The sequence below is a fragment of the Coenobita brevimanus genome, chromosome 2, assembly GCF_032717465.1.
Source record: "Coenobita brevimanus isolate Jiangsu-jjx chromosome 2, ASM3271746v2, whole genome shotgun sequence".
Taxonomy (NCBI): domain Eukaryota; kingdom Metazoa; phylum Arthropoda; class Malacostraca; order Decapoda; family Coenobitidae; genus Coenobita; species Coenobita brevimanus.
Window position 1 is genome coordinate 22,567,379 of NC_136955.1, and position 21,306 is coordinate 22,588,684.

The window sequence follows — 21,306 nt, forward strand, 5'->3', positions numbered from 1 at the left end:
AATGCAATACAATTTTTTCTTTGATTTAGAACTCCGGTCAGCACTCGCCACAGAGAATATTCCTCTCCTAATTAGTCTCTCTCGCATCTGATTCTCTCTCTCTGTCCTTTCTCCTCCTTTCTCTCTGCTTTTCGCCTCCTTTTTTCCCCTACAATTAACCCCTCATTCCGAGTACGTCTTTTTCGCGTCAAGTCTTTGGCTCCTATGACTCACTCTCAGTTGAATAAAATCACCTGATGTTAACTGGAAGAGGATACTTAAGTTTTTCTACCATGAGCAGTTAATGCTACCCGGATAACACTCTCAGGCTCCTATAACTCACTCTAAGCTTAGTAGAACATATGGGGACGCCAAGAAGAGAGTACTAGAGTTGTCCCGACCGTGTATGAGTTAATAAGACCACCAAGAGACAATTTTACATAACTTAAGAAGGACGTATAGTTGTGAATGGGGTTGGTGAACGCCTTATCTAAGAATACATAGCAGTGAAGAGGTTAGTCTGTCCTAATTTTCATCTTTGACTTTTGGTTTTTCCTTCAAGTATACATGTTCATCCAGTAATCCTGCATCATATAGCATAATTCAGTACCTTTATTCCATTGACCTACATTATTTTTATTATAATCCAGCTGCCAATAAAAGATTATTATATATCACTTTGGGGAGGTGTATTGCAGCAACGGGGTTAGTAAAAAAAAATCTCTCCTGAACTGTGTAAAAACGTCATATTATAACAAGAATGGACAATACATCCCCACCTCCTCGTGCCTCTTTCTCTGCCTCCTCCCTCCCAATCCCTCTTTGTACTTTCCGCCCCCTCTCTTCTCCCTTCTTCCTCCTTCTCCTACTTATACCGTGTCCTCTTTCGTCTCATCCCTCTGTTTTCCTTCCCCCTCCCTCTTATTCCCTTTCCCTTTTCTCCTAATACATAACTCCTCCTGTCTCTCCTCATTCCTCTCTTCCCCTTTCCCCTCCCTCACCCTTCTTCTCTCCCTCACCCTTCTTCTCTCCCTCACCCCCCTCTTCTTCTCTCTTCTCATTCCCCTCTTCCGTTTTCCTCTCCCTCGCCTATATCCTCTTTCCTCTTCTCCTCGTCTATTTTTTTTATTTCATCAACCTTTTCCCTTCCCCCGTCTCTTTTCCTCCTCCTGATCCTTCTCCACTCTCTCCCCTCTACTAATCCCTCTCTTTTGCTGTTCCTTGATCCTTCTCATACCTCTTCCTCTCTTTCCTCATCCTTCTTCTTTTTCCCATCCCTCTGTTCCTCCCTCTGTTCCTCCCTTCTCCACCCTCTCCCTCTCTTCATCTCTCTCTTCATTTCCTCTTCCCCTTCCTCATCCCTCCCTTTCTCATTTCCTCTCGTTTCCTCCCCCTCATCCCCCTTCCTGTCTCTCCTCTCTTTACTAATTCCTGTTATCAGCTTATCAGTATGTGCAGATTAATGGGAAGATTCAAAAGAGATAAAATAGTTAATTATATAGAAAATAATATAATTAAATATAATTAAAGACTCGCAGCATGGATTCAAACATCGATGTTCATGCTCAACTAATTCATTGGACTTCTTCCATGATGTTTACAAATCATATGACAACTCGACTTTAATAAAGCATTTGACACTGTCCCACACTTGCATCTCGTAAGCAAAATAGAAGCCCATGGAATCGAAGGAAATACCGAGAAATGGTTACAAGACTGGCTTTCAGACAGAAAACAACGAGGAGTCCAAATGGCTTAATGTGATGAATGGGGTTCCCCAGGACTCAGAACTTGGACCGATACTTTTTTTATTATCTACATAAACGACATAGATGAGGGTTTAAAATGAAAATATCCATATTTGTAGATGATACTGTAATAACCAATAAAGTAACTACAACGTTTCATTGGCAGCAGTTACAAAATGACCTTAATACTTTGGCAATCTGGACAGAAAAAAGGCAAATGAACTTCAACACAGATAAATGCAAAGTACTTCATATTGGAAATAACAGCGTCCATGCGAATTGCAAATTGAACAATATCCAGTTATCACGTAGACAATGAAAAGGATCTTGGTGTGATAATATCAAACGACCTAAAACCGAGTAAGCAATGCACCGAGGTGGTTAAAATTGCAAACACGTTGGTGGGATTTATTGGAAGGACTTTAGAGTTTAAATCGGAAAAAGACATACTTGCCTTGTACAACTCGCTGGTGCACCCCTATCACGAGAATTGTAAGCAGTTCTGGTCTCCGTACCACAGAAAGGACGTAGAAATAACAAAGAAAATACAGCGAAGAATCACAAAAATGATACCACGATTGAAAAACAAACCGTATGAGGAACGCATTGAAGAACTTAAACTATTTAGCATAACGATACGCTGGTTAAGATGTGGCCTTATTGAAGTTTTCAAAATCATGAAGAGATGTGACAACTTGGACATGAATAAACATTTTGAAATAGACCGGTCGAACCAAACCAGGAGTAATGGTTGCAAAATTATAGGAAAGCGTTTCCAATCCCAGGAAGCAAATTACTTCTTCTTGAACAGAATCGTATATATCTGGAACAGATTACCCTCAGATACCGTGAACAACATCTCAGTTAAGACATTTAAAAACGAAATATACAAGTTCTTGCACACGAATCTTCAGCTGACTGTTCTGTCCGAATAACATACTTTTACCAGCAATGCGTGAGTTTGTTCCCCTCCTGTCTACAAGACACTCCGTAAACTTAACGTACCCGTACATAGCGTTGCGTCGAGTCATAATATGTTTATCAATTTTTTAAATGCAAACAAAGTAGTATAACCACAGAGAAGGATCTGCACAGATATCCCTGAGTTAACAGTCACTACTCTTACTTTCGACCTGTGATGGGCTGTGGATCACTGAGGGTCCCTGCTAGTTAACTGACCATCATCGTGATTTTTTTAATGTATCAGGGATCACTGCTTCAGGAGGTAACTTGTGTGTTTCTTCCACATGGGAAAGTTCCTTGTCACAGTGAAGTGAACTGAGCTGCGGCCTGATTAACTGCTGCCTTCCTTTAAAGCGCCAGGCAAGACTGCTACACCGCCCCTGAACATCCACACTCTGCATTATCCACATTGTGTCTACAGACGCCCCGTTATCTCAGTGCACCCGTACATAATATCATGCCTTATTTATTTATTTATTTGAATATTTATTTCACTTTATTAATTTCTCTTTCAGGTAGCTTATAGATAAACTATTATACAATGTAACATTTCCTTTTCAGTCATTCCAATGAAATTTCCATGTCAGTTTTTCCATGCTCCATGCAGGTCCTTCTCACTTTTTTCCTGCCAGTTATAACTGGAGGGTTTGGAGGCGGGGGGAAGCCTTCTTGCTTTACTATCCTTATCCTTCAGCATGTAGATTTAGATCTCGTGGTTATAGTCTACTCTGTAACAAGCAGCCTTGAAAGGACCATAAGCTCTGTTGCTGTTTGCTTTCCTTTGAATTCCTTTGTATTCTTCCTTTCTGTCCTCATCCTTCTTTCTCTTTCGCTTCCCTCTCTTCCCCTTTCCCTTTCCTCATTCCCCTCCTCTCTCTTCCTCTCTCCCCTCCCTCATCTTCCTCCTCTCTCTTTTCGCTCCCTTCTTCCCCTCCCCTCGCCCCTCCTCCTTTCTTTCCCTGGTCCTCATTCCCTTTCCTCTACTCGCTACTAATCCCTGTCTTCCCCTCATACCTCTTCCTGTCTCTCCTCATCCCTCTCTTACATTCCACCCCTCGTCACCCCTCTCCACTTATTCCCTCTTCACTTCCACCTCTTCAGTAAATTTTGGAATGGAAAAAAATGGAACAAAGGCAAGAAGAAGGACTGCAGAAAATAAATGAGGAAAAAAAGCGAGGTGATTCAGGAGAGGAGATGTATTTATTGCGCACATGCAAACAAGAAGATAGGGAGGGAGAGAGAGTGAGAGGAGGAAGAGAGAGAGTGAGGGAAGGGGGGGAGAAGGGGGAGAGGAGGAGGGAGAGAGGAAAGAGAAGAGAGGGAAAGGAGGATGGGTGGAAAGGAAGAGAGAGGAATAATGATGGGACAGAGGGGAAGTGAGAGGAAAGGAGAGATGAAGATAGGGGAAAGAAGAAAAACGAAAGGGAAAGAAGAGAAGATAAAAAATAATCCACGAGGGAGAGGGAGGGATAAAGAGAGAGAAAGAGAGGGGAGGGGAAGGGTTGTGGGTAAAAATAAAAGATAGAGAGAATTAAAGATAATGAAAGAGCATGAGAGAAAAATTACACAACTGACCCGAAAAAATATATATATATATATATATATATATATATATATATATATATATATATATATATATATATATATATATATATATATATAATACTGTCATTTAGATTGAAAATATGACATAAAGCTCAGTTGGTGGTGCTGATTAAAATAAAAGCGTATTATTTATTATGCACAATGTCATTACGTGGGAATATGAAAAGAGTATGCTGTATATGCGTAGTGGATGAAAAATAAAGTAAAATTAGTGCTATAATAAATTCAGTAACAGAGAAACAAATGACGTACATACATACATACATACATACATGCAGGCAGACAGACAGACAGACAAACAGACAGACAAGCAAGAATGGTAAAAGGGTGGGCTGAGGTGAAAGGGAAGGATGAAGGAGGGAAGGGGTGGATGGGAGGAGAAGCAGAGGAGGGAGGGTAAAATAGAAGGAAATAATGAAAGAGGGAAGTGAGTGGATGAGAGGATTATGAATAGGAAGGTCCACATGGTGGAGTGAGGGAAGAAAGGGACAAGGGGGAGGAAGGAATGAAGCAAAGAAGAGGAGAGGGAGGAAAAGAAAGAGGAGGAGAAAGAGGCAAAAAGAAAGCTGAAAGAAAGGAGAGTGGAGGGAAGACCGGAGAGAAGAAAGGAAGAAAGACGAAAGAACATGTAAATAATAATAATAATAATAATAATAATATTAATTCGTCAATAACGACATAGCTAATAGTATTTATAAAACACAGTTAGCATTGTCGTGGTGCCTTATATAAGTAAAGTGATATATACAGTATAGTATACGTGGAAGAAGGAAGAGAGGGGATAGTACGAAGAAAATGAGTAAGAGGTATAAAGAAGGAAAGAAAAAAAAATATGTATGAGGCAGGTGTTGACGACCATCATCCACTTATTTTATATAGTGCTACCCACTTCTTTCTTCACCATTATCATTATTATTCTGTGTTTGCCCTCCTCTCTTCCTATTTGTCCCATCTTTCTTGTCGGTTTTTACTATTCTTCTTTCCGTTTCAGGTGGCTTTACATTGAATGACAAGCCAAATGGTTTCCTGTAAGCCAGGAATCCATTTACAACGCTGGGTAGTAACCACATAACAAACGCATACTGGTTCCCTTTGTGTCAGCAAGTGGGTGGCGGAGGGTTAGTATCCCTCTCCGGAAAACAACTAAGTCAGAGACAAACGGCCACCCCTTACGGGATTATGGCGTCTGTCTAAAGATAGAGATAGATGAAGAGAAACATGAAGAGGGCAGGATGAAAAAGAAAGACAGGAAGCAGAAGGGAGAGAAGGGAAAGAGATGGAGAAGCAAGGGAAAGAAGACCACGAAGAAGGGAAGTAAAGAGGAAGGGAAGGAAGAAGTAATTTTTTATGAAGATGTGAGCAGGGGAGGTAGCGTGAAGCGCCTATCTACTAAAATTGGACACTTAGTTGAAGGGATGAGGACTTGAAGTTGGCGATTTATTACTTCAGAAGCAAAGGAGATCAAGAAATAGGTATACAGTATGGATGATGATGATGATGAAGTATATGGGTCCACGACTAACTTTCTTCACATACAATTGCTTTTAATTTCACTGGTATAAGGCTTGATATGGACTCAGAAATGAAGTTCAACATATTCCCATTTTCATATCTTACCATTACAGTAGCTGACTGTCATTGTACTGTAATATTCAGCAATAATAGGCCATCCTCCATTTATTCATTATTACAGCCTTCCCGATTACTTAAGAATTAAAAGCAGTCACTCAAACTCATTATCTTCTCTTAACTTCTGCACAACCAGACGTCCTTCCCGAACAAAATAAAAATACCTTGTAGAAGAAACACACACACACACACACACACACACACACACACACACACACACACACACACACACACACACACACACACACACACACACACGCTCGCACGCACGCACGCACGCACGCACGCACGCACGCACGCACGCACGCACGCGCACACACACACACACACACACACACACACACACACACACACACACACACACACACACATTACACACACACACACACACACACACACACACACACTCTTATGCTACCACACCTCAGAGTCACATTCGACACTGTCACACAAAACAAGGCCACACTTCACACTGATTTCCTTCAAGCTGTCATTACCCTCCATCTACCAGACCTCATTCTACCACACCTCACAGTTGCATCTTACAATGCCATATCTTACAAGCCCACAGCACACACACACACACACACACACACACACACACACACACACACACACACACACACACAACTTACACTACCACATCTTATAGCACACACGTCAGAGTCACCTCATCCTCCACACTAAGCCAGGCAACACCTCATACTGGCTCGCCTCACACTGTCACACATCTCACCTTCACACGTCACTCAAACAAACTTCACACTTACATTTCACACTGCCATATTTTACAAGGCCACATCTCACATTGCCACACCTCACAGTGTTACATCTCACACTGTCATTCATCACAGTCCACACTTCACACTGTCACAGCTTAGAATCACGCCTCGCTCTCACACCTCACCATGCCATACATATCATTCTGCCGCACCTCGCAATGCCACAACTGGCACCACGTCTCACAATACTACGCCTCAGACAGCCATACTTCACACTGCCACACATCACACTGCCACATCTTTCATGTCACATTTCATAATGTTACATTTCACAATACCACAATTCACAACGCCACACTTCAAAGTCACATATCACAGCCACACCTTACACTGCCTCACCACGTTGTTACAGATCACACTGCTATACATCATATTTCAACATCCACACTACCATAGCTCACACACCACAGCATAACATCCCACACTCTCATAAGTCACACCTCACAATGCCACAGGCCACATTATAACACCTCATACTACCACATACCACATTACTGCACCTCACAATGGTAACAGCACTCTGCCGGATATCAGTCACATGACACACTGCCACACCCCACATTGCCACATACCCCACGGTCACATCCCACACTACCACACCTTACGTACCAAACCTTACGCTGCCTCTTTTCACAGCCTCACCTTACATTGCTACACCTCACATTACTTCACAGACATCTCTCTAACACTCAGTAAGTACTTAATTTCCAAGTACTTCCCCAGATTTCTTGCAGTTTACATACAGAGGTGGCAGGAAGGATGTATGTTCTAAAGAAGGTGCACATGGTAAAAGGGAATACCCAGTTTTCACAATACAGCATATACACTTATGCTTATAATTTCCTTACAGAGGCGGCAGCTAGGATATCGGGACCAAAGGAGGTTCACATGGTAAGCGGTAGCAGCATCAACTTGACATGTGTGGTTAATGGCAGCACAGAGCCTCCACAATATATCTACTGGTACCGTGGAACCACTTTGGTGAACTACAGCTCCAGGGGCGGCATCAGCGTAGTGACAGACAAGCTTTCACGTACGTCAAGGCTCATCCTCACCAGGTGCCATATTCAAGCTTTGTTGAGCTTTAAGCTGTGTGTCTCAGGTTGCTTCTCTTTGGCAAAATCACAGCGTTTCATCAGTATGCCTGTGTATACTTTTATCTTCACCAGTCACATTTACATACGTTCTTGAGCATCTTTGATTATAGTTTTAGCTTCACGAACAATATTAAAATTTTTTGAGCTTGAGTTTTTGTGATATTGCTTGTTGTTGCCATTATCATAGGTCTCTTCTTTTTTTGTCTTAATTTGGTTTATCTGGGGCATTGCTTTATTTATTTATTTGCTAACTTTGTGATTGTGTCCAACTTTGGGCAAATGCTAATAGTACATTCTCTGAGGCCTAGTAGTCCTCCTACGTGCTATACACCTTCACATATTATTATTATTATTAATAGTAGTAGTAGTATTTATTTATTATTATTATTATTATTGCTATTAGTAATAGTAGTATTAGTAGTAATTTTATTTTCATTATTATATTTCTTGGCAAAATTTGTGTATGAAGTTGAAAGTTTGAACTCTGAGCTTCAATTTTTCACGTACCAAACTTATTTTTTTATTTATTTATTTTTTTATTTTTTAGCTTTTATTCTGCATCGTTATATTTTTTAGTTATATTCACAAACTTCCTTGACTTAAACGATGTGAAGGAGAGCGCATTTTATTTTATTTTTTAATTTCCATTCCTACAACTATCAAACATTATTAATATATTGAGTGAACATTAAAGTAAGAGAGGAACATATACCGTGACTCATAACAACAATTACTGCCACCGGAAAAAAAAAAAATTGAAAAAAAAAAAGTTAACCTCTTCAAATCGCTGATGTCTTATTTTCTTCCATTATTTCGAGAGAGAGAGAGAGAGAGAGAGAGAGAGAGAGAATCTCATGGAATCAGGCAAAGGGATAAAGTAATTTTGGAGATTACTACTGGGCAAATATTAACGTGAAATATGGGACGAAAAACTGATTCACGAGAACATTAAAAAAGGGAGACAATTACTTTTTTTCTCATTATTAAGTTAGCCTTTTTTTTTTTTTTTCCCCACAGACGCCATATTTTTTTTTATGCCTGTTATCTCTAGAGGATATTTATTTTAGGGGAGACTTCACAAACTAGTGAGGTTAGGTATATAGCCTTAATAATTACCTTCAGTTATAAGTCTGTATCAAATCGCTAAATAAAATAGTCTGTTAATAGTGTGGTTGTAATGAGTCACAGGGGATGACGATTTAAGCTGACTTACTTTTCCACTCCAGACGATTTTTTCCCACTTAGGGCAGACTAGAGTACCTATATACCAGGAGAGTAGCAACATAAGGGGTACCGGACGCTCAGCTGATTGGCTGCCATTTTTCTGCCAAATTCGCACGCCCCCTGGCTGAGACTCACGCGCAGGCGGCGTTAGTTCATGTTTTTTTGTTGCTGAGAGTGGGCGTGATGCCGGGCTGTTCAGCCTATGGGTGTACCAATCGACCGGAGAATGGCTTTTAAGTGTTCACATTTCCATATGATCCAGAAAGAAGGAAACTGTGGAGGAATAAAGTCAATCGTCTGGGGTGGGAACTAACTTCTAAATCAGTCATGTGTGAGGTATGGTATGCCTAATGAATGTTTTCATGTAATTTTCTGGGAGCTTGTTCCTCTCTACCGTAGAAATAAAAGAATTATCAGTGTAAGAGGGAACCACGAAAGTAGATAAGAGTATCAGGACGGTTAATCATTGAGAATGAATTTGCTAAGTGATGATTCACAAATTCACGTTTTTTTCATACTATGTTGATATTAGTTGTTTATGGTTATTTATGCATATCTTGCATATGTATTATTATACTTCCTGTTCATATGAGTGCATTGTGTTACTTGTGTATTATGCCTACATAGAAAAAAGTATTACCGAGTATTCACAAAATAATAGTGTGCTCAAGGTAGCCTATCTTTATACTATCGTATGTTACTGTTCATATGTGTATGACGTTTACCTTTCGTGTGTTTATTATCACGTCTCGTGTTTCTACGCGTATTCTTACGTGCATTATCCGTACAGAATCTTTTGATGTGTATTCTACATGTACTCATATTATTTCTTGTGTTGTGACAATACGTGGAACACAGAGAGTGATTCTTTGTATAACCTTATAGGCTATTGTGTTCATAGTGTAAAAAACACGGAGACCACCTGTGACGGGTGCCTGGGAGATGTAATATCATCACCCCATCAGACAGCTCATAAAGCAGCAGACCTCACTTTCCTCAAGGAATACAAAAAAGGAAGACTTACTGCTGTGTCGGTTAAAGTATATGAGATGCTGCATAAAGTAGAAAGGTCAGTGTGATTTGACAGGAAGGGATAACATTAAGAAAACCCTGATGAATGAAGCAGTAAACCTAACCAAAAATTATTTTAATCCTACCTGTCACAACCTCAAAAACAAACATCTAAGCAAGTTTATCAATGCTCGCTTGCATTTCTACTACAAAAAGATTAATGAAGAAGACAAAAGAAACACACAGAAGAAAAATATAAAAGTAGTATAAATGTAGCCATGAGGAAACTTGTGTAGAACGTAATCATCAAGTCCTGCCCCTCAACAGGTTACTGCTGTAATATAGTATATTGTTAAATATTCGCATATAAACATTGATTGTAAGCATCCTACTTCTCATTCATCACCTTCTGTTATATTATGCTTTCGTCAGTATTTATAGCAACTATCACCAGCACCGGAGAGAGAGGGGACAGCAGGTCTCCGGGCAGGGAGTCGGTGAGCGCCGCGCGTTTGGCAGGAAAATGGCGCCTTATCGCTGACTTGTCGCTACTCTCAGTATATAGGTACTCTAGGGTAGACCAGTAGGCTCCTTTTACTCTCACATGGCCTAAATTCGCCACCTCCCCATCTTGAAGTCAGAGTTGTAACAAGAGATGAATAATAGAATGTGGTGCTATTGCCAATAATTGGTATGGAGTAAAAGTAGAGATGCAGCATTGTCTCATTCTGTCATTGAGCCACGTGAAATAAGCTGCAAAAGAATGAAAATCTGGGCCAGGATAACGTAAAATGAGTATAGTAGTGAAGGGGCTAAAGAAAGCTGTATATTTTTCCCCCAGTATGATAGGTCTTTCTTTAAGCCGAATAAAATCGTCTAAACGTAACATAAATACAGTAAAAAAATAGATTGTCAAAGTGAAGGAGTTGTTTCTTTATCTTTCTCTTTATCTGTTTATACCCAGACACCTTAATCCTGTGCTGGGTGGCCACAAACAAATCGCCTCCTTATCGCCCTGCCCTTTGTCATTTGCCTGCCCTCCCCTCAACACACACCCCTCTCATATGGTATTTCTTCATCCCCCCATCTCATCTTTGGTCTCCCCCTCCGCCTCACTCACATACTCCTAGCCAATCTCTCATTCTCCGTCCTTTCCGCATCGCCAGACCATCTCAGAGTATTACCACTTTCAATCACATCCACATCAACACCTCAGCACTTCTTTTCTTCCCCATTTGTTTGTCACTCCATGTAACAGCCCTTCTAAATATCTCTCCACCAGGGCCACCATTGCTGACTCGGGTAACTACACGTGTTCGCCGGCCAGTGCTGAGTCTGCTTCAGTCAGCGTGTATATTCTCAATGGTACGGTCAGCTAGGAGCCGATGTTCTTTTGTGTTGACCTATTCAATGTGTTTTTCTCGAGTTAATTGTACTGCTGCAGCTACTGCTACTATTACTACTGCTACTATTACTACTACTACTACTAGAGGTGGAATTGGTGATATTATTATTGTTATTGTTGTTACTATGATGATGATGACCATCATCCACTCAATGTCTTGTTGCCAACTTCTTTCATATTTATCATTCTTTCCCTGTGTCTGCCCTCCTCTCTTCCTATTTCTCCCATCTTTCCTGTCACTTTTTATTACTCATCGTTCCTTTTCAGGTGGCTTTACATTGAGTGACAAGTCTAATAGTTTCCTGTAAGCCAGGAAACCATTTACAACCATATAAACAACCCACGCGTGTTCACTATGTATCAAGTAGGTTGGCGGAGGATTAGTGTCCCTCCACGTAAAACCACAAACTCAGAGACAAACGGCCACCCCTCACGGGATTATGACGCCCGGCAACAGACAGATAGCGAGATTATTATTATTATTATTACTATTGTTATTATTAGTAGCAGTAGTAGTAGCAGTAGCAGTAGAAGAAGCAAAAGTAGTAATGGAATTGGAGGAGGAGCAGCTCTGACCTCTTGTGGTGGTGTGTGTCGAGATTACCATGTTATGTAAGAGGGTAAGTTGCTTGCCTTTGAGGTTACTTAATACGCTTTGCTGTGCAAAACATAATTTGCTTGCTGATGTAGTGTTGTAGTGGTGACGGAGCGGTTGTGATGCGATGTCGTGGAAGTGACTGTATGGTGATGGGTGATGGTGTGGAGGTGCTGGTGGTTTTGTTTTGTTGGTATGGTGATGATAGTTTGTGGAGGTGGTGGTTGTGTATTTGCTGGTGTGGTGATGAGAGTGACTGCGTGATTGTGGTGGTGGAGGTGGTGGTATGTTTCTTTTTTATTGGGCTGGTGATGATAGTGACTGAGTGGTGATGGAAATGTGGTGTGGTACTATAGTTACTGTTTTTGTTGATGGTGGTGTGGTGTGGTGTGATGATGAGGTTTTGGTGGTGTGGTAGTGGTGATATGAAGATGCTGGTGGTATCGGTTGGTGGTAGTCATGAGGATGTGTTGGAAATGTACTGATGATCGTGGTGATGTTGTCTCATGTTGGAGTATGGCAGTGATGGTCGTGATGTGTTGTTAGAAATATAGGGACAATGGTGGAAGTGTAGACGTTCTGGTGATGGTGGTGGTGGTGGTGGTAGTCCAGAAGTTGTGTGATGTCATGATTATATTGACGTGATGATGTGGGGTGGTGTAGTAATTTTTATCTTTGTGATGATGGTGGGTGTTTATGGAGATGACTGTGTGGTTCTAGAGAAAGTATTGATGGAAGTTATTGTGTGGTGTCATGGTACTGATAATGTGATGACAATGGTGTGGTGATAGTGGATGGTGGTCGTGGCTATGAATTTAAGTGATGGCTGTTGATTGGTGATGGAGCGTGGGGTAGGGGTAGCGTGATTATCGTAGAATTATGGTGATGATGGAGATAGTGGTGATGGTAAAGTGTGTTTCGGTGACCGTGGAGGTTATTATGTGGTGTTTTGATGTGATTTTGTTGATGTGGTGAAGGCAGTGGGTGGTTGTGGTGTTAATAATGTAAACAAGGTAGGTGGTGGTGGTGATGGTGGTGTGATGATGATAATGTGGTGGTGTTGTGATGATGGTAGGTATGTAGTGGTGGTGTGTGTGGATGAGTGGTGGTACTGTGATGATGGTCTGTGTGAGGTGGTGTGGTGTGGTGATGGCGGGTGTGAGGTGTGATGAGTAATTGTGGTAATGGTGGAGGTAACGTAGTGGTAATTGTGTGTTTTTTTTTTTAATTTAGGCCTATCGACCATTGGGGACGAGGCCCCTGGTCAATAAGGCCATAGATATATGTATATACCTATCCACACACACAAACACACACACACACACACACACACATATATATATATATATATATATATATATATATATATATATATATATATATATATATATATATATATATATATCCCATGCATATAAACATGCACACTTTCACGCACACGTACATACATATATATAATAATTATTTTATTTTTTGTATTTTTATTTATATATATGTTTGTAATTTTTAAATATTTTTTACCTTACATTATAAACAAAAATGCCTTGTCTAAAGAACCTATAACTTATCACCTAACAGACAAATCGCTAACCTATACTAAATCCTAAAGAATCAGATAACTAGACCTACAGCATACTAATGGTAAGAATACCTCGACCAAGAGAACACCATCGACTGCAGATATGTACAGTAATGCCTGTCTACATGACATACGTGCATTCATCACCTGGTGACTGTCAGCCGAGGCACAACCTAATATAGGGGACATCAATATATGAGAGGGAACCAGACGAGTCAGGAACATTTCATATACGTCAGCTGTCGACCCTATTTAGAATAACTTAAACAAGATGGCATAATGTATTTATATAATATGTACAAAAAATGAAGTACCTCGCCCAACAGACCACCACAGACTTCAGGTGCCCAATACCTATCTATATTGCACTCTTGCACTCATCAGCTGGTGACTCAGGCGAGGAACGTTTTTTTTTTTTTTTTTTAATGTGTGACTCTGGGCATAGGCTTCACAGCCTGCTTTCAAGGCCCAGTAGTCCTCCTACGTACCGCACACCTCTACATGTCACCGCTTCGGCGCTAACACCCACCATCCATATTGAATACATGCTAGGACTGTCTCATACAGGACTGGTGTATTGGTATTAGCGGGGGTATTTTTACGACATGTCGGCGGGTCTTCTGGTAGATCAGTAAAGTCTGATTTTTATGAAATTCAAATCCTTAAACTGTTCCCAGCCCCAGCGGGATTTGAATCTGGGTCCGTTAGGATTACAGGCCACCTCTCTACCGATTGAGCCACCGCCTCGTGGTTTAATGTAGGGGACATCTATATTAGAAATAGATCAGTGGAAGGAGGAAGTATTTCAAATTATGTCAACTGTCAACCCTAATTAATAGTACAATATATACATATTTACAGTTGATAAAAACCATAACCATATAGTAAGAAAGTCACATCACTCTGATCAATTCGGTCTCTTTCAAGAAAGCCATTAATTTATCAGTCATAACAATGTCCCCATCACACAGAATCGTGGAAAGGGTGAAGGAGACGTCTGCTGCCCCGCAGTAATTTATAAGTTTAACGCGTTCAAGAATAAATCGCCAACAGCGCAAAATGATATGACTGATAGATAACACTGCATCACAGATGTCACAGTGTGGTGGGAATCGTCTGTCCGTATAAGGTTTCATGTATGTTAGTATGGTGGCATTAAGCCGTAAACGATCCAACACTTTGTCTTCCAGGCGACTGGGATGGTTGGCAGTGTCCCAGTCGCCCAGGTATGGCTTACATGTTGGAATATTTAGTCTGGTCCACTGACCTTGCCACAGAAGATTTACTGATTTCCGAGAGAGAGACTAGACCGTAGATCACGAGGTACGTCCCAAGTCTCCTCGAGCTCTATAGCCGACTTTGCAAGTAAGTCAGCCTGCTCATTGCCGTAAATACAACAATGACCAGGTACCCAGATCAGAGTGAAGGACTTGTTGCACGAGAGCAGTTTATTAATAATGTGGCCCTGGATCTCTAAAGAGTCCATAGTGCAAGATGCAATTGCCTGAAGGGCTGATTTTGAATCTGAAATTATGACAAATGAGTCATGCCGAGAATTTAGAGCTTTGTCAATAGCAAAAAGTTCGGAGGTAAACATAGATGTATGAGTTGGCAACCGATACCTGAGAGCACAGTCAGTCGACCACACACTAGCACCCACACATTCACTCGACTTGGAGCCATCAGTGTACAATTGGTGGGACCTCAAGTGATGAATGATGATGTTACGAAACAAGTGGTGGACCTCCGCCTCCGGCGCCTTGGCCTTTGGTGCTGGGAGCCATGATACATCAACAGTAAAGCCGGGTGGCTCCCAAGGTGCTGTATTTTTAAACACCAACTTGTCACAGTCACTGAAGTCCACACCAAGCTCCTGAGTCAGTAAGTGGAGGCGAACGGCAAGTGGCCGACGTACCCCTCGCATAAGATGTTGGTGTTGACGCAGGGGGGGTTCAGGCCACATTGCCGATATTACATTTTCTCATTGTCTGCACACCATAGGACAGGGCCAGATGGTCACAGCGAATACAGAGGGGAGGCACATTCGCATCCACTTCCATTCGAGCTATACGTGTACACAAGACGGCTCCAAGACACATTCGCAAACATTTATTCTGTAACACATCCAACCTCTTCAGTGTTCCATCGGATGCTAAGCCATACACCTGTACGCCATAGTCTAGCTTCGATCGAATAAGGGACTTATACACCATTATTAAAGATTTTCTGTTGGCACCCCATGTAGTACCTGCTAGGTACTTGAGGACATTTAATGGTTTATCGCAACGGGCAATCAAATTATTAACATGAATTTTGAACTTCAAACGACGATCAAAATGTATTCCTAAAAACTTTACAGAATTTAGAAAAGGTACCGCCTGATTATCCAAAGTTAAGCACAAATTAGGTATGTTATGATTAGTAAAGACTACAGCGGCACACTTAGGGATGGAAAACTTAAATCCCCACTGCAAGGCCAGTTGGTGGATGGAGTCAAGGGCTGCTTGAATCCGCCCAGCCGAAAATTGTGCATTACGGGAAGAGTGCCATATTGCACAATCGTCAGCATAGAGCAAGTATTTAAGATTCCTCGGGATGAAAGCTGATGACAGAATATCATTGATCATAATCCTAAATAAAGTGGGACTAAGCACACTTCCCTGCAGCACCCAGTTTTCCTGGATAAATATATCCGATGTTACCGTACGTTACAGGGTAATTTGACAGAAAAAGTCCTGTCCCTTAAGAAATTTGAAATAAAAATAGGCAAATTTCCTCTTAAACCATATGCATAGAGCTTCATTAGTATACCGTGTCGCCATGTCATGTCATAGGCTTTATGGATGTCCAAAAACACCCCTGTCATGAATTCTTTATTGGCAAATGCCTCTGAAATACAATGCTCCAATTTCATTAAATGATCTAGTAAACTTATGTATTTACGGAAGCCACATTGTTGATCATTTAACAAATTCTTCAACTCTAAAACAAAAAGAAGCCTATTATTAACCATACGTTCCATGACCTTACGTAGACAAGAAGTCAACACAATAGGATGAAATGAAATTGGATTCATAAGACGACCAGCCTCTTTAGGTATCGGTATGACGCTCGCAAAGTGCCATGGGTTTGGGAACGTACAGAACGCCCAAATCTTATTGTAGATTGCTAACATCTTAATCAGGCTGTCCTGATTAAGATGCTGGATCATTCCGTACATGATGGAGTCTGGTCCAGGGCTGGTGTCTTTACAGGATTTAAGGGCAGTGAGCAGTTCATCTAACATAAACTCTTGGTTGTACGGAAAGTCTATGACTTCTGTGGCAAAGCTCAGCATCTGTAGCTCAGTCATGCGTTTATGATGTTGGAAACGCGGATCATAATTGGCTGAGCTACTTACATGAGAAAAACTCCTGGGGAGGATGTTAGGAACGTCCACGGGATCGTCATAGATGGTGTTATTAACCTGTAGACTGGTAACAGGGATATACAGGCTTTTATTATTTAATATTTTAATAGTGGACCAGACTTTACTGAGTGGAGTAGTTCGATTCAAATGACACAAAAGTCCCCCAGGAGTCAAGTTTGGCCCTTCTTATTATTCTCCTTGCCTCGGTCCGTGCCTATTTGTATGCAATAAAATTTTCCTCAGTAGCCTGACTATCGAAAATTCTGTATCTCCTATTGTGTTTCCTTAATTCTTGTTGACAATCCGGCATCCACCAATGTGCTCTATGTTTTGCATGAACTGTAGAGGTCTTGGGAATAGCAGCCTCAGCAGCGTGTATTATGGAATTAGTGACATTTTCGACCTTAACGACTATGGTCTCCCCAGATATATCAAAATTGGCAATCTTTGAGAAGGCTCCCCAGTCTGCTTTCTTATTGTTAAACTTTGGAGGTGGAAGGTCCAAAACAATGTCACATGTATAAGAAAGACAGATGGGTAAATAATCACTTCCCAAGGAGTCGTCATAAGGGTCCCATGAGAAATCTTGATGAATACCAGGGGAGGCCAGAGATAAGTCAATGGCCGAAAAGTTACCAGTACGATCATCTACATGAGTCGCCCTACCATCGTTCAGAAGATTGAGGTTGGACTGTAGTATTAGGTCGGCTACTTGCTCCCCACGACCATCGATCCTCAAGCTGCCCCATTGATAGTGATGGGCGTTAAAATCGCCCAACACTAACTTATTTCCAGGCTTATGTTCGAATAGTGAATTCAAAGCATCACTATCAATGGGGCCATGTGGAGGACAGTAGAGAGAGCAAATAGACGGATACATCTTATTAAATTTTACCCTGCACGTGGCAGCTTCCAGAGTAGAATTTAGAATCACTTCTATTTGTGGGTGTGATTTGTGTGTGTATATGGCAACTCCGTGACCTTCATATCTTCTATACGAGTGGTAGTGTTTGAACTGGGGAGGCTCAGGATGATCCACCAAGCGCATCTCCTGTAAATAAATAACTTCTGGCCTGTGTCTAGAAAGCAATATTGCTATATTATGTCATTTATTCCCAAGAGTCCTACAATTCCACTGTAACTGAGTGAATGCGGCGGTTTAAGATTTACATTGGGAGCCAATATGCTTAGTCTTTTTATGTTGCCCGCCGACAGGCAGGTGACTACCGGGGGACCTATCCTGGTGCTTGCTGACAGAAACTTCCATTTGCTCATCAATAATGAGGCTCCCAGAGCCTGTTGAGGAAGAGCTAACCTTTCTCTCCCTCGCTGGACCAGGAGCAGGTAAGACATGAGGTCGTGACTTGGTAAGGGTTCTCAAGTTAGTTTTTTCAGGCTTGTCTGACTTCTGTTTAGGCCGTACTGCCAGAGAAGTAGCAGCGGCCTGAGAGTACGAAGATGGAGCTGGGGCTTTAGAAGAAGATTTGGAATGTATAGTAGGAGCAGATGATGGTGCAATGTGAATGACAGGAGCGCTGGGGTCTGGATCAGTCTGAGTCTCCGCCGTGCACATCACAAGCTGGGACATAACCCCCGATGAATAGGAGATATTAGGCCTGGGAGTCGCATGCAATTCCCTTACCGTCTTCCTGGCATCGTAATAGGATATGCCCTCTGTGGCTTTCACTGTGCAGATCTCTTTCCTCTTCCACTTTGGGCAATCCCTCGGGGAAGTGGAGTGAGCACCCTTACAATGAAAGCAACTCACAGACTCTGACATGCGGTGTTCAGCATCATGACCCTGAACTGCACACCTACCACACACTGATTGAGAAGCCCGACAAACCTTTTCTGCATGCCCATAAATCTGGCATTTAGAGCATCTAAGGGGATTGGGAATGTAGGGTCTAATATTAGAATTTCATAGCCCACTTTGACATTTGAGAGAAGTGAGGTCCTTCCAAAAGTTAAAACAATAGTCACGATCTTCTTCATGATGCCTTCCGTAAATCTTGTGATAAAACGTGCATCAATAACATATTGACCAGTTATTTCCCGTACAATATCGTCCTCATCCATTATCATGAGGTCCCTGCAAGTAATAACTCCCTTGCAGGAATTCTTGGAGTAAGGGGTCCTTGGCTCAACATTGTAGCAATGAAACTTACTTAGCTTAAACAAATCTATAACTTGGCATGGGTTTAGAGTTTTGATGAGGAGGCCTTCAGAAGCAAGTTTTTTAACCTGTTCAACTTCATCAGCAAAGCCGTAATTACTTTCTTAGTGAGAAAAGGATCGAGACTAGCCAATGAGGTAGAACTAGTCGTGTGTAGGATTACATATGTTGCATTATCTACAGGTATGTCGAGTGCGGTTCTAGTCCGGAGGCGGTCAGTCGTGACGTCAGTCAGTGAGACAGTTGGGGGTCGGTCAGGACCAGGCGGGGAGGCGGAAAGGTCGTCTGTCATAGAAGCCACTTCCCCCGTTATGGGGAACTGGGAAGGAGGAGAGAAAACAAGCAAAGGAAAAATAACCCGGGGCAGAACACCTAGGTCTGAGATTGCCCTCTCAAAAGCACTCTAGGGAGACCAGACCGTGTTGATTCACGCCGCAGAGCGATCACTGGGGGCGACCCTCCGCGGGCGAGTAAGCAAAGGTAAACTCGGTATAATGGTACAGACACCTACAATACCTAGCTATGAGGGGGGGGAGGAATACGAGGAACTAGCTAACCTAGTCGCCAACAGAAGGGTGAAAAAAAAAAAAACTAATGCCAGTGAGGCAACCCTATAAATCTAGAGAAGAGAGCACACGAGCATACATCCACTCTCTTCACGACTATCCATGAAAGTCCTTCTGTTCTGTAATGTTGTGATGTGGAATTTAGATGATGTGCCGACGGTCGTGAAAGTATTGTGTGTGTGTGTGTGTGTGTGTGTGTGTGTGTGTGTGTGTGTGTGTGTGTGTAGTAATGGTGCAAATAAAACAATGGTGGTAGTGCGGTGGAGTCTTGTAAGGTAGTAACTGTGACTGTTCTGGTGGTGTGATGTTGGAGGTGAGTAGTTGTGACGCTGTTAGTGTGGTGATTAACGAGCAAACTAACTGTGGTTCTGTGGTGAGAGTGGTGTTGACGTGGGAGTGGTTGTGTGGTGTCGTGGTTTGTGATTATAGAGGTGTGGAGATGAAGAAGATATTATCATTGCTGTATTGTGGTTATGATGCTTGAGGTAGTTGTGGTATGCTGTGGTGATTCTGGTGTTATGGTGATGATAGCATGATGTTGGTGTGTTGTGATAGTAAATGTATTATATGGTCGTGATAGTGTGGTGATAGTGGTGATAGCGTGGTGATGCATGTGATGTCAGGGTGCTATCAAAGTGTGGTAGTTTGGTCGGCGTGGTACATTTCCAATGTGTTGGTGGCGGTAAGGTGGTGACAGTGGATATGGAATGCTGGTGATGGTATTATGGTATGAAGGAGTTACTTTCCCAATGCGAGGTAAGCAGTTCTGTGGCAGTGTATATAATTTCGTATTCAGGTAAGACTGTTGCTGACACATTTACTACAACCGGTGTAGTAAACTGACGTCTTTTTATTGTACTTTGATTAGCGTTTGACAGTTTTATGTAACTTGTAATTGATTCTTCTTCACAAACAAGGTAGAAACTCTTCAGTAACATCTCTATTAACATGATGTCTTATATTCTAATTATTGCCAGACCATTTAACTGAACTCGGTATGTTTTTTGGTCCTAAGTAATACATTAACACAGTTCTCTATACCCTACAGGCGAGCACCCAGCAGCGGTCCAGGGCGGAGAGAGTACCCGCGTCCACTGCCATTACCTGCTGACCCTCCTATTGCTGGGGACTGCCCTGTCCTCCCTCACACACAGATAGTTACCCTTACCCTCTTGCGTGCACACACACACACACACACACACACACACCTCGTATATCTTATCCTAACCACCCAGTCCTAGTATAAGTATATTGACCTAAACCGAGAGTGATAACCCCATACTACTTAACTTGCAGTATCAGAAATAACTCTAGTGTCACTTTGTATTTTTATGTATGTGTGGGAGTGTACAGTAGACGAAGGGCACATCACACTGCAGTGCAACTTATCCATGTTTGGTTTTTGGTTTTATGGTTACGCGATTGTAATGAAAATAAGTTTTACTAAATAAATAATTTGATGGGAATGATCAAGATAATGATAATAATGATTACTGTTTACGAACTAAAATCAAACACCAAGTTTTTATTCAGCTAAA

The 21,306-nt window shown here is 41.7% G+C and overlaps 1 protein-coding gene across 1 annotated transcript in view; it reads left to right on the top strand.

Annotated features, from left to right (window-relative positions):
* LOC145391846 (zwei Ig domain protein zig-8-like) overlaps positions 1–20,926 on the top strand; it is a 39,149-nt gene extending 18,223 nt beyond the window's left edge. Inside the window, exons 6-9 of the mRNA XM_080266337.1 lie at positions 7,557–7,764; positions 11,321–11,403; positions 14,002–14,004; positions 20,817–20,926. Coding sequence (XP_080122463.1) covers positions 7,557–7,764; positions 11,321–11,403; positions 14,002–14,004; positions 20,817–20,926 — 404 coding nt within the window. The remainder of the gene's footprint in view (positions 1–7,556; positions 7,765–11,320; positions 11,404–14,001; positions 14,005–20,816) is intronic.
* Positions 20,927–21,306: the final 380 nt, after the last annotated feature.